Source organism: Salmo salar, chromosome ssa25, assembly GCF_905237065.1.
Source record: "Salmo salar chromosome ssa25, Ssal_v3.1, whole genome shotgun sequence".
NCBI lineage: Eukaryota > Metazoa > Chordata > Actinopteri > Salmoniformes > Salmonidae > Salmo > Salmo salar.
In genome coordinates, this window is record NC_059466.1 from 32,525,575 (window position 1) to 32,538,417 (window position 12,843).

Below are 12,843 nucleotides of genomic sequence, written 5' to 3' on the forward strand. Positions count from 1 at the left end.
TGCAAAGCAATGATGATGGCACATGTTTCCTTGCAGGTAACCAGGATTGACAGAGGAAGAACAATGATTCCAAGCACCACCCTCCTTTTGAAGCTTCCAGTCTGTTATTCGAACTCAATCAGCATGACAGAGTGATCTCCAGCCTTGTCCTCGTCAACAGTCACACCTGTGTTAAAGAGAGAATCACTGACATGATGTCAGCTGATCCTTTTGTGGCAGGACTGAAATGCAATGGAAATGTTTTTGGCGGGATTCAGTTCATTTGCAAGGCAAAGAGGGACTTAGCAATTAATTGCAATTCATCTGATCACTCTTCATAACATTCTGGAGTATATGCAAATTACCATACAAACTGAGGCAGCAGACTGTGAAAATTAACAATAACACAGGTGCCGCGTTCAACCATTTAACATGTCGAACATTTCCGAGTTTCCTTGTACAGAGTAGCACGTGAACCCAGGCTGAACTACGCAGCTGCTGACGTTAACTACGTTACATAATACATACATGCATACATGATTTAGATATACAAATGATTAATGGGTTATTTGGCAATTGTTTGCCGAATACTTATATACCAGAGTTATTGGGCAACAGTTTCTCGAATACGTATCTATCAAACATCACTGCTCAAAAGTCAAAACATCGCGCCAGCAGACGGGGTGGTTCGATTTATGTCGCACGCGTGGAAGACGTGGACTTATTTTGATGGGCTTCATCCAAAATGGTTCATATACGTTAACATTTTTATTAAGCTATAAATATGATATTATAAAAAGTTATACGCTCATATAAGTATCATACAAGGCTTTAAATCCGATATGCAACTACTTTTGCTCAGTATTGGCCGCTCATCCGTGTATCCGGGGCAGCACATAACGCAAATGAAGTAAGAAACTTTGCATTGTGGGTTAGCCAGTATTGTCTCCGTCAACAGACAATACATATTGTTGTCATCAATGCTTACGTTGATAAATATTTAAATAATCCATGCAATGTTCTTTACATTTGATTGAATGGACCTGAGATATCTTATTTTTTAGGTATCACTTTGATGATCTAGCCAAGAGCTAAAATGGCAATACAAGGGCAACAGTTTCATACGCTAGAACAGATTTATTCATCAACTTCAATGTACCCACACTAGCCAGAACAGCAGAGTCACTTGAACATGGCGGAAGTTGGGAAGTTCGAACCAGAGCAGGTAGCTTACCAGTTTAATTTGCAATAATACGTACATTTTGCTAGGCAATTTGTAATGCATTCATTACACATGGCTAACTAATCTTTCTTATACAACAGGACATTGAGAAGAAGATTGAGGAGACGAGACAGAAGTTCAATAATGAGTACGTCCAAGGACAAGGTAAGTTCATGCAAACAGGCTAACGTTAGTTAGCAAAATATTATTTTACAACAACACCCCCATAATCTAGCTAATTAACATTAGCTACTGTAACAGCTAGCTAGCTGTTAGCTAAAAGCCAGATATCATGGGTTGTTCGATTTCATTCATTCCATCCATCTAGCTATTTTACTTAGCTAGCGCAACAAATTGTCATCATAGCTACTTTACCAGTCAGTTGTCTGACAGATTGTTCTGATACATTAATTCATGGATGAGTAATGATTATTAGTTTGGCTACTGGCAGTGACATGACATATGTCTGTATTAACACCATAATTATTACGTAAACTCTTTTTTTGTAATAGAAAATACAGTTATATTGAGTAGCCTACTTGAGGTGTAGACTTTAAAGCCATACTATAACAAATCAAGTTTCATTTGTCACATGCGCCAAATACAACAGCCCTTAACCAACAATGCAGTTTTAAGAAAATACCCCCCCCCCAAAAAAAAAAGTACGAGATAAGAATAACAAATAATTAAAGCGCAGCAGTAAATAACAATAGCGGGGCTATATACAGGGGCTACCGGTACAGAGTCAATGTTAATGTGCTGGGGCACTAAATTGACTATGCATAGATAATAACAGAGTAGCAGCAGTGTTCCAGAGGGGGGACATGCAAATAGACTGGGTAGCCATTTGATTAGCTGTTCAGGAGTCTTATGGCTTGGGGGTAGAAGCTATTTAGGAGCCTCTTGGACCTAAACGTAGTGCTCCGGTACCGCTTGCCATGTGGTAGCAGAGAGAACAGTCTATGACTAGGGTGGCTGGAGTCTTTGACAATTTTTAGGGTCTTCCTCTGACACCGCCAGGTATAGAGGTCCTGGATTGCAGGAAGCTTGGCCCCGGTGATGTACTGGGCCGTACGCACTACCCTCTGTAGTGCCTTGCGGTCGGAGGCCGAGCAGTTGCCATACCAGGCAGTGATGCAACCCGTCAGGATGCTCTCGATGGTGCAGCTGTAAAACCTTTTGAGGATCTGAGGACCCATGCCAAATGTTTTCAGTCTCCTGAGGAGGAATAGGTTTTGTCGTGCCCTCTTCATGACTGTCTTGGTGTGCTTGGACCATGTTAGTTTGTTGGTGATGTGGACACAAAGGAACTTGAAGCTCTCAACCTGCTCCACTACAGCCCCGTCGATGAGAAGGGGGGCGTGCTCGGTCCTCCTTTTCCTGTAGTCTACAATCATCTCTTTTGTCTTGATCTCGTTGAGGGAGAGGTTGTTGTCCTTGCACCACACGGTCAGGTCTCTGACCTACTCCCTATAGGCTGTCTCATCGTTGTCGGTATGCCTTTCAGTTCCCTGTTAAGCATTGTTGAGAGACCAATCCATCTTTCAAAAAACACTTGTTTCCTAAACAATCTTTATATTGGTAGATACATGTCAGCATTTTAGTAAATGAGGTAGCTGAAGGCAGCCTTGTTTTGTATAGGAGGCTAAGTGCTGTCTTCACTCTATGGTTGGGTCTTGTCATAAAAGGTTATAAGCAACAAACTCATAGGTGCTGTAGGTGTTGTGGTTGTAGGTCAGACGTTGGAGTAGGAATTCAGTTTCATGTCAGTGATGTAAGTTTTTTACTTTTCTCCCTCACAGAATCTGACAAATATGACTCCAGAGATGTGGACAGGCTACAAAAGGATGATGCTCTGGTGGAGGCATACCTGACATGGCGACTATACTCTGTGGACGATGCCCTGAAGATGATTGACGACAGTTTCCTGTGGAGGAAAGAATTTGGTTTGAATGGTGAGCGGTCTGGGTACATATTTAACCTCTCGTAAAACTGCACTGCACGTGCACTTGTTTTCAGAGAATGAAGAAGGTGTCAGTGTCGGTCATCAATTAATCACTCAAGTGATTCATCTCAATCTGAGAAGCCTGTGGCTGTATTTGTACCCTACAACATGTGACTTTGGCCTTGTTTAGGGTTGAGTGTAGAAAACAGGAACAGCACACATTCTCATTCCCTGCTAAACTAGAATCTTAACAAATACAGGCAAGTTATCCAGTGCAGTTTTATTTGGGCCTATCAGTATCACCACACTGTGGGATGATTCATCAGTAGCTGTCGATGTGTTATAGATTCTTGACCTTCTCTCAGATAAAGGCTTATTGTGTGCTGTGTGGTAATATTTCCATCTGTTCCGCCTGGAGACAATCCTCTCAATTTTTCTTTAGTTTCACTTTTAAATTGCTACATTTTACTCATACAAATACAGGGTTTTCGAGCTAGACAACCTTCAGTTTGTTAAATCGGTGTCATGCAGAAATTAGATTTGCAAACGTTATTTCTTCCAATTGCCTAACTTCTGATATTGACAATGCCTTATTGTCACTTGTTGACAAGATTTGTCTGTCTTGTATGGTGGCGAGGAGTTAGGAATAGTTTAGTTTTTATGATAATTATTTTGGCCAATAATTGTTGTTGTTATAAAACATTCTTATTGAATGCTGTTTTATATTGTTGGCTGATAATGTTTTGTGTTGTTTCAGACCTCACTGAGAGCAGCATACCAAAGTGGATGTTTGAGACGGGGGCTGTCTTCCTCCACGGCTACGACAAGGAAGGCAACAAGCTCTGTATGTTGATTAATGATGCTCATACTGCACCATATGTATAATTGATTTCTCTCTAATAATTACTCACAGAAACAATTATTACCCCTTACAAAAGGTTACCAAAAATTGTAAGCTATTGTTTTGTAATATGTTTAAGACATAAAGTACCAGTCAAAAGTTTGGACACACCTACTCATTCCAGGTTTTATTTTTTGCTATTTTCTACATTGTAGAATAATAGTGAAGACATCGCAACTATGAAATAACACATACGGGATCATGTAGTAACCAAAAAAGTGTTAAACAAATTAAAATATATTTTATATTTTAGTTTCTTCAAAATAGCCACCCTTTGCCTTGATGACAGCTTTGCACACTCTTGGCATTCTCTCAACCAGCTTCACCTGGAATGCTTTTCCAACAGTCTTGAAGGAGATCCCACATATGCTGAGCACTTGTTGGCTGCTTTTCCTTCACTGTTCGATCCAACTCATCCCAAACCATCTCAATTGGGCTGAGGTCGGGTGATTGTGGAGGCCAGGTCATCTGATGTAGAAAATAGTAAATATAAAGAAAAACCCTTGAATGAGTAGGTGTGTCCAAACTTTTGACTGGTACTGCATGTTGAGGTTATTGAATGCAATACTTTTGTCTGTGTTTTCAGTCTGGTTCAAAGTCAAGCTCCATACCAAGGATGCAAAGACCAGCATGGACAAGAAGAAGTATATTGCCTTCTGGCTGGAGCGCTATGCTAAGAGAGAGCCAGGGATGCCACTCACTGTTGTGTTCGACATGGCCGATTCAGGGATTAGCAATATCGTAAGTGAACACTTACCTTTTTGATTAACATTGTAGTCTTTTCTTGTATTTGTCACCTTCCCTTATTATTTTTAAATTTAACCTTTATTTAACTAGGCAAGTCAGTTAAGAACAAATTCTTATTTACAATGACGGTCTACTGGGGGGAAGGGGGTTAACTGCCTTGTTCAGGGGCAGAACGACAGATTTTTACCTTGTCAGCTTGGGGATTCGATGCAGCAACCTTTCAGTTACTGGCCCAACGCTCTAACCACTAGGCTATTTGATAATGTTTGAAGAATCAAACCAGGGCTACAGTACGTCAATAGCTCTGATTTCTACCAATGTCACTGTTGATCCACTCTACATAGATTTAAGGAGGGCTTTATTGGTCAATTTCTGTCCTCATAATTAAACATGTTTTCCCCATTTTCAAAAAGAAGTAGCCTACGTCTGTCTGTGTGTGGTTATGAGTGTCATTGAAGTCCTGTTGAGCTTTCTAATTTTGCTTGATGTTTGAGCCGGGGACTTGGAGGGATCGATGCTCTTCAATGGTTTAGCACATTGAAAGTGACCTTTAAATTAGTTTGGTCATTCCAAGTCGACGGACTGCCTAATTCATAGACTGACTTTGTCTCCATCGGAGCTTCCCAGCAGGCACTCTCCTTTCTGTCAGCCAGCTCGCTTCACAGGCCAAACTCTCTTCTGGAGAAATGCCCTAATTAAATACACGAGCTAGAGAGAGAATAAATAACTTCACAAAACCCTAATATGAAATGAGTGTATTAGTAGATCAGTTTTGGGAGTAGTCTTAATGAAGTTTGCTGAAATAGGCACTGTGTGGGCTGGAACAGGCCTGGCTAGTGTTATCTCTAACTTTCTTAGTGAGTCTAGTGCAGTGGTTCCCAACAAGGGATACTAGGACCCCTGGCAGTACTTGGCCTATCCACAGGGGGTACTTGAGAAATCTCATGAGACCATAGGGCTACTGGTAAAATGCACATGAGAGGGTAAATCAGGGGTACTCTGGGCAGACCAACATTCAGTAGGTGGGACAGTAACCGAAAAAGGTTGGTAACCATTGACCTAGTGCAGTGTTTCCCAACCCTGGTCCTCAAGTGCCCCCAACAGTACACATTTTTATTGTAACCCTGGACAAGCACACCTGTGTACTGTTTGGGGTACTCGAGGACCAGAGTTGGGGAAACATTGGTCTAGTGCATGGCAATGAGTCTCTGTAGGGCATAGGATGTAGCCAGGCTGATAGGCTCCTCTTCCTAATGGTCTGACTAGAATATTGGTAGTTCTGTTGTCTGATGATAATATGGCCATTATGGTAATGAAAACGTATGGTACCTTTGACTGAACAGGGGTCTACAGTGTGACCATTATACCTGAATATGTTGTGCGACCTGGAATTTTAATTTAGGACCACCAGTGCACATAGAAAAATTAAGGATTCTAGCTTTAATATCTCAAACATTTTTTTTTGTGCTCCTACATTTCTTTGTGTGTGTCTGCATTTTTCTTCTTAGGCGCACACATGCTCCTTGTGAAAAAGGTCAGCGTAGAGCCCTGCTGAGTAAATTATCATGAAGGAGGCATTTCATGTTTAGTTGTAATCCATTAAACTGACTGTGAAACATTTTAGATAATGTTAGTCTTGTGAGATTGTATAAAAACCCACTTGTCTTTTTTTGAGGCCTCAGGGCAGATAGTATTGGGTTGTTTAGAGCAGGGTTTCCAACACTCTGTCCTGCCCTCCGGAGCACTTTTTTATTTTATTTTTTTACCCTAGCACTACACAGCTGATTCAAATAATCAAAGCTTGATGATGAGTTGGTTATTTGAATCACCTGTTTAGTGCTCGGGCAAAAACCAAAACGTTTACCCAGAGGGGGCCCCAGGACCGAGTTTGGGAAACCCTGGTTTAGAGAACACGTTTGCACAGACAAAAGGAAACATTTGAGTTTCGAAGCTGTCTGTAGTTATCTCAGCCAAGGCTTGATACTGTATGTAGAGCAAGTTTATTCAAGCTTCTATGAAGATCAAGGTTACGCAATCATAAAGTAAACAACCAGACTGTACAACGTTTCAGCAAATACTGTGAATGGATTACAGTTAATAATCCAATTTGAGCAGCGTAAGAGTAAAAGTAGTTGTGGTGTTGCATGGGGTGTAGTGGGCACTGCACACACACTACTTTTGTATCACACATTTTCCCCTGAAATATATTTAATATGATTGAGTTGAAGGAAGGTGTTTGAAAGTATTGACTACAGCTTTGTTCAGCTTTGTGACAAAGTTTAAATGGTTATGAATTGGGTCATTGCACAGCTAGCTTGAGGCAGTAAATGTCTCTGGCTGAGCGAACGGGTTCCCAATTGAAAGGCCATAAAACGTCTTTGCTAGTCAAAGCCTGCTTTGAGGCTGTATATAGTACTCTACTTTCTGAGTCCTAATTATACTCTTTCATTTTTTTCAGGACATGGATTTTGTGAAGTATGTAATTAATTGCTTCAAAGTGTATTATCCAAAGTTTCTATGTAAGTATATAAAACTTGAAACAATATGGAGTTCATTCACAGGTTGATTGATAAATGTTGTATGACACATATATGTAATTGTTCCTATTATTGACCCACATCCTGTTTTAAAATGAGTTTTATTAAATATATTATAAGAAACAAAAGTACATGGAATGCAGTCATATGATTCAGTGTTAGGGCCAATGCTACATTAGTACACCGAACTTTGGGAACACCTTCCTAATATTGAGTTGCAACAACTCCCCTTTTACCCTCAGAACAGCCTCAATTTGTCCAGGCATGGACTCTACAAGGTGTCGAAAGCGTTCCACAGGGATGCTGGCCCATGTTGACTCCAATGCTTCCTACAGTTGTGTGAAGTTTGCTGGATGTTCTTTGGGTGGTGGACCATTCTTGATACACTCGGGGAAACTGTTGAGTGTGGAAAAACCCAGCATATCCCGTTCAAAGGCACTTAAATATTTTGTTCACCCTCTGAATGGCACACATACATAAGAGTGGCTTACCAAGAAAAACTTCCAAAAGGACTAATTCGAAGTAAAAAGGAGTTGAAGAGGATTTAACAAGTAACATCAATATGGGATGATAGCTTTCACCTGGATTCACCTGTGCAGTCTATGTCATGGAAAGAGCAGGTGTTCCTAATGTTTTGTATACTCAGTGTATTTCACCCCTCGGTTATGGTCTTGTCATTTCAGCCAAAATGATCATTGTCGACATGCCATGGATCTTGAATGGTGAGTCATGTAGTTATTAAAATGATTTGCAATTGGAAACTTAATCTAATCATCGTAGTTCAAATAAACGTTTTTTTCATCGCATACACAGATTTGCAGGTTCAGCGAAATGCTTATATTTCTACCTCAACAGTGCAGTAATATCTAGCAATACAATAACCAAAAACAACAAATTACAAGTTCAGACATGTGTTTTTGTTTTTTTAGCTGCATGGAAGATTGTGAGGACATGGTTGGGTCCAGAAGCCATCAGCAAGCTGAAGTTTGCATCTAAAAATGAGATCCAAACATTTATTGGCCCTGAATACCTGCCTCCTCACATGGGTGGAACGGTATGTACCCGCAGTATTCAACTCACTGAAGATGGCAATGACGCCATCTATCTACCTGGCTACATACATTTTCATCTTACTATCATCTGATGAATTCCCTTTTCAAATGTCAACATTTGACAGGTTTTGCCTCTATTTCTTCCCTCACTTGTCATGAGAAAATGTGACTAACCTGTGATTAGTCAATATTTATATTTATTTATTTATTGTTGACTTAACCCAATGAGTCCCACTTAACGCCAGTGCATTTTGGACTTCTAACCCCTTTTAAACATTGTGTTGGATTCATCTATTTCTTCTGCAGACTAATGGTTGGTACCTACGGCTGTGTGATTAACGGGCTGAGCTAGAGTGGTTTTTGTGAGAAGGATGGATCCCGACTGGGGATTTTTAAATCTTTAGAGTCCAATTCGTGGAGTTGTCACTGACGAATTGGATATTAATTTCCCAGTGAGCAAACAATATCTGTACTTAAAGCATTCATATAAATTAATCTTTTGAGGTTTTGGTTTCGGCGGATCTTATTTATTTAATTGACGTTCATGAAAGCAACTATTTATGTCAACTTGTTTTGTGTTCTACTTGTAGCCCTGGTTCTCCTGAAAAGAAAATGGTAAAACACTTCATTGTGAGACTGAAATATAAGGGCTGGACGTGCAGATAAGTGAAAAGCTGATTTTTGCTGGGGTCTCGGCACTGATAGTATTAACATTAACCCTATTGCTGACTTCATTCCAGGATCACTTCAAATACAGCTATCCTCCCCTTCCTGACGATGACTTCCAAACGCCGATATGTGAGAACGGACCAATCGTCAGCGAGGACGACAACGAGAGCAAGGACTTCGAATCAGACAGCAAGGAGTTAGAGTCGAGCTTCAGCTCCGAGGTCGCCATCGAGCCCAAAAAGGTACAAAACCTCCCCTTTTGTTTATTTACCGAACTCCCTCTGAATGCAGGTACAGTAAGGAAGACAGTAACGCATAGAAACGCATGAAATATTCACGCTGTGGCTGCATGTAAACTCATACTCCGCCTTGAATAGCCTACTACTTATCCACTTGATTTTCAGAAGTAGTACATGAGTCTGTTGTCATGTTTCTAATGTAGCCTACCGTTAAATCTGATGATGGCTGCTGCTATTACTCATTAACAGTAGAGTCACTACAGTTAGTATCTGCAGTGAGCTGATTGCTGATGATTTAACCCTGCATTGGGCTCTCTTAGAAACAGCAGAGACCTTTTCTCTTCGTCATTAGCCTTAATTAACATTAAACACACCCCGTTCACACTTGTCAGTCAAATAAGACATTAGAGGTTCAGTCAAGTCCCTCCTCACTTTGATGTGCCATTTTCCTCACAGACCCTTTAATTTCTCAACGTTTAGTGTGAGATTACAGCATGTAATCGGGCTCCTCTGTGGAGAGAGCTGTGAATTGTAGAGGCGGTAATGTCCTAATTTGGCAGCTGTTACGCTTTTCCTCATTGTCTCGGTCAAGGTGACTCCCCATGTCTCCAGCTGCAGCTTAATCCTTCCTGTCCACTGACTGTACCCATATAACACATCACAGTCCCTTCTTCAGTCTCCCTCACTCACCCCACGGCTCCTCTCATCTCCTGAGCACTTCTCTGGCTACTGAGAATGTGTCAAGTCTGACTGCCGTCACAGAAGCTCTTCCTAGCTGTGCGAGAGTCCGCTTTTCCCCCGCATGCTTCGTTCTGCATACCTAACTTCACAGGAGTTTTTAAAGCACTTCCCAGAATACTTCATTTATTTTGTGTTGCCACTAATGATTTTGGCTCAACCTTGTTGGAGGCTGGGTGATGAGAGAGAGAGAGAGAGAGAGAGAGAGACACAGACTTTGGGGTGATGTGGTTTGTCAGAGGCTGTTATTTGTGTGTGTGATGGTCTCAGCTGGTTAGTTGGCAGCCCCACCGGCCCGGACGGTCCCCGTGTAGCCAGGCACAATCACAGACCCTGCAGCTCTTGGCTTTAACACACCTCCTCACAGACACCATCTAGCATTCTCTGCTGTTGTCAGGCTGCTGCACCCTAGCAACGGTCAGGGCTTCATTGTCAGCATATGCAGCACATATTTATGTATCTGTCTCTGTCTTTCTCTTACTCTAGCTAGGGGACTTCATTTATTTATCCACAGTTGATATTTGGCCTCTTCTTTGTGACACAGAAAACAAACACATTGTAGTGAGTAGCTAATAGATCAATATCAGCCTGGGATGTAGGGTACACCCTATATATACATTTCTGTCATATGAAGACTAGCCTGTATGAGTAGGCCTACCTGTTTCAATAAATATTCTTTGGTGTAATGTGAACTGGATGGTAGTGAAGTGATTGTGTTAATGTGGCCTCTGGGTGTCGCTGCGCTGAGTGTCGCTGCGCTGGGTGTGTTGTCTCTACCGTGACAGACTCAAGGGGGGTGTGTGTGACTGCGCTGTGTCGAAGCAAACTCCTCTTGCGCCCTTAAGCCTTCTGGGTAACCTGCACCACTGTCATAGCTCACAGGGGACTCAGTACACACTCACACACAGGTGTTTACACACACACACACACACACACACACACACAAACGAACTTGCGCTCCAGAGTTGCCCTGTCAGCTACACATCACAAAGCTGCTCACATGAGCCTCTTAAGCCTCTTCATTGTCAATGATGATAAATCAGTTTGGCAAACCAGAATCTAAGCCTGATCAAGTTTGTGTGTGGTTTTGTGTGTCGACCTATGCAATTTAGTGGATGAATGTATGTTAATGATCCATCAATACACGTGAGCAATGTTCCCTCTAACTTTTTTTTCAGCACTATGCAAATTTCAGGTCTGCTGAGCGAAAACCTTAACATTGTGAAAATTATGTGCAACTTCCAGCACGCGCTTACTGTGAACACTGAGGCTGTACCCGCTTTAAGTTAGTTTCAGACAGTGGTCAAGTAGCCTAATTTGGCTGTTTGATCTTATTGTAGGCCTATCAGTGGCCTACCATCAAAACAATGGAGAAAAATGCATCCCATAAAATGTTTACATGGAATTAGCTGTTATATCATTCAACCTACAGTAGCAGCCAATGTGTGGTGTTCAATGTAGGCCATCATTAATGAGACTTTTGGAAAAAAAACATCTAGGTCTTGACATTAAACCGTTTATCTACTTGTCCTTCAGATGAGGAGGTGACTGAAAATGTGTTGTTTGATGCAAGAAGCCACTTTACAAAATACAATATCTGTATATTCCCATACCATTATTCCAGAGAATCAGACAACTTATACTACGCACTGCCTATGGGCTACTTAAGACCGTCTCAAAATATACTGCTCAAAAAAATAAAGGGAACACTTAAACAACACATCCTAGATCTGAATGAAAGAAATAATCTTATTAAATACTTTTTTCTTTACATAGTTGAATGTGCTGACAACAAAATCACACAAAAATAATCAATGGAAATCCAATTTATCAACCCATGGAGGTCTGGATTTGGAGTCACACTCAAAATTAATGTGGAAAACCACACTACAGGCTGATCCAACTTTGATGTAATGTCCTTAAAACAATTCAAAATGAGGCTCAGTAGTGTGTGTGGCCTCCACGTGCCTGTATGACCTCCCTACAACGCCTGGGCATGCTCCTGATGAGGTGGCGGATGGTCTCCTGAGGGATCTCCTCCCAGACCTGGACTAAAGCATCTGCCAACTCCTGGACAGTCTGTGGTGCAACGTGGCGTTGGTGGATGGAGCGAGACATGATGTCCCAGATGTGCTCAATTGGATTCAGGTCTGGGGGCCAGTCCATAGCATCAATGCCTTCCTCTTGCAGGAACTGCTGACACACTCCAGCCACATGAGGTCTAGCATTGTCTTGCACTAGGAGGAACCCAGGGCCAACCGCACCAGCATATGGTCTCACAAGGGGTCTGAGGATCTCATCTCGGTACCTAATGGCAGTCAGGCTACCTCTGGCGAGCACATGGAGGGCTGTGCGGCCCCCCAAAGAAATGCCACCCCACACCATGACTGACCCACCGCCAAACCGGTCATGCTGGAGGATGTTGCAGGCAGCAGAACGTTCTCCACGGCGTCTCCAGACTCTGTCACGTCTGTCATGTGCTCAGTGTGAACCTGCTTTCATCTGTGAAGAGCACAGGGCGCCAGTGGCGAATTTGCCAATCTTGGTGTTCTCTGGCAAATGCCAAACGTCCTGCACGGTGTTGGGCTGTAAGCACAACCCCCACCTGTGGACGTTGGGCCCTCATACCACCCTCATGGAATCTGTTTCTGACCGTTTAAGCAGACACATGCACATTTGTGGCCTGCTGGAGGTCATTTTGCAGGGCTCTGGCAGTGCTCCTCCTGCTCCTCCTTGCACAAAGGCGGAGGTAGCGGTCCTGCTGCTGGGTTGTTGCCCTCCTACAGCCTCCTCCACGTCTCCTGATGTACTGGC

At 42.2% G+C, this 12,843-nt stretch overlaps 1 protein-coding gene across 5 annotated transcripts in view; it reads left to right on the top strand.

Annotated features, from left to right (window-relative positions):
* The first annotated feature begins 628 nt into the window (after nt 1-628).
* mospd2 (motile sperm domain containing 2) overlaps nt 629-12,843 on the top strand; it is a 30,625-nt gene continuing 18,410 nt past the window's right edge. For 2 of the 5 annotated variants that reach the window (XR_006761911.1, XM_014173960.2), the window contains exons 1-9: nt 896-1,204; nt 1,303-1,366; nt 3,004-3,156; nt 3,904-3,990; nt 4,634-4,788; nt 7,253-7,313; nt 8,015-8,053; nt 8,261-8,385; nt 9,124-9,294. Coding sequence is in view for 4 of the 5 variants with exons in the window: in XM_014173960.2 (XP_014029435.2) it covers nt 1,172-1,204; nt 1,303-1,366; nt 3,004-3,156; nt 3,904-3,990; nt 4,634-4,788; nt 7,253-7,313; nt 8,015-8,053; nt 8,261-8,385; nt 9,124-9,294 (888 nt within the window). In the remaining variant the exon portion in view is untranslated. The other 3 variants (XM_014173961.2, XM_045707215.1, NM_001140174.1) reach the window with 3 other exon arrangements.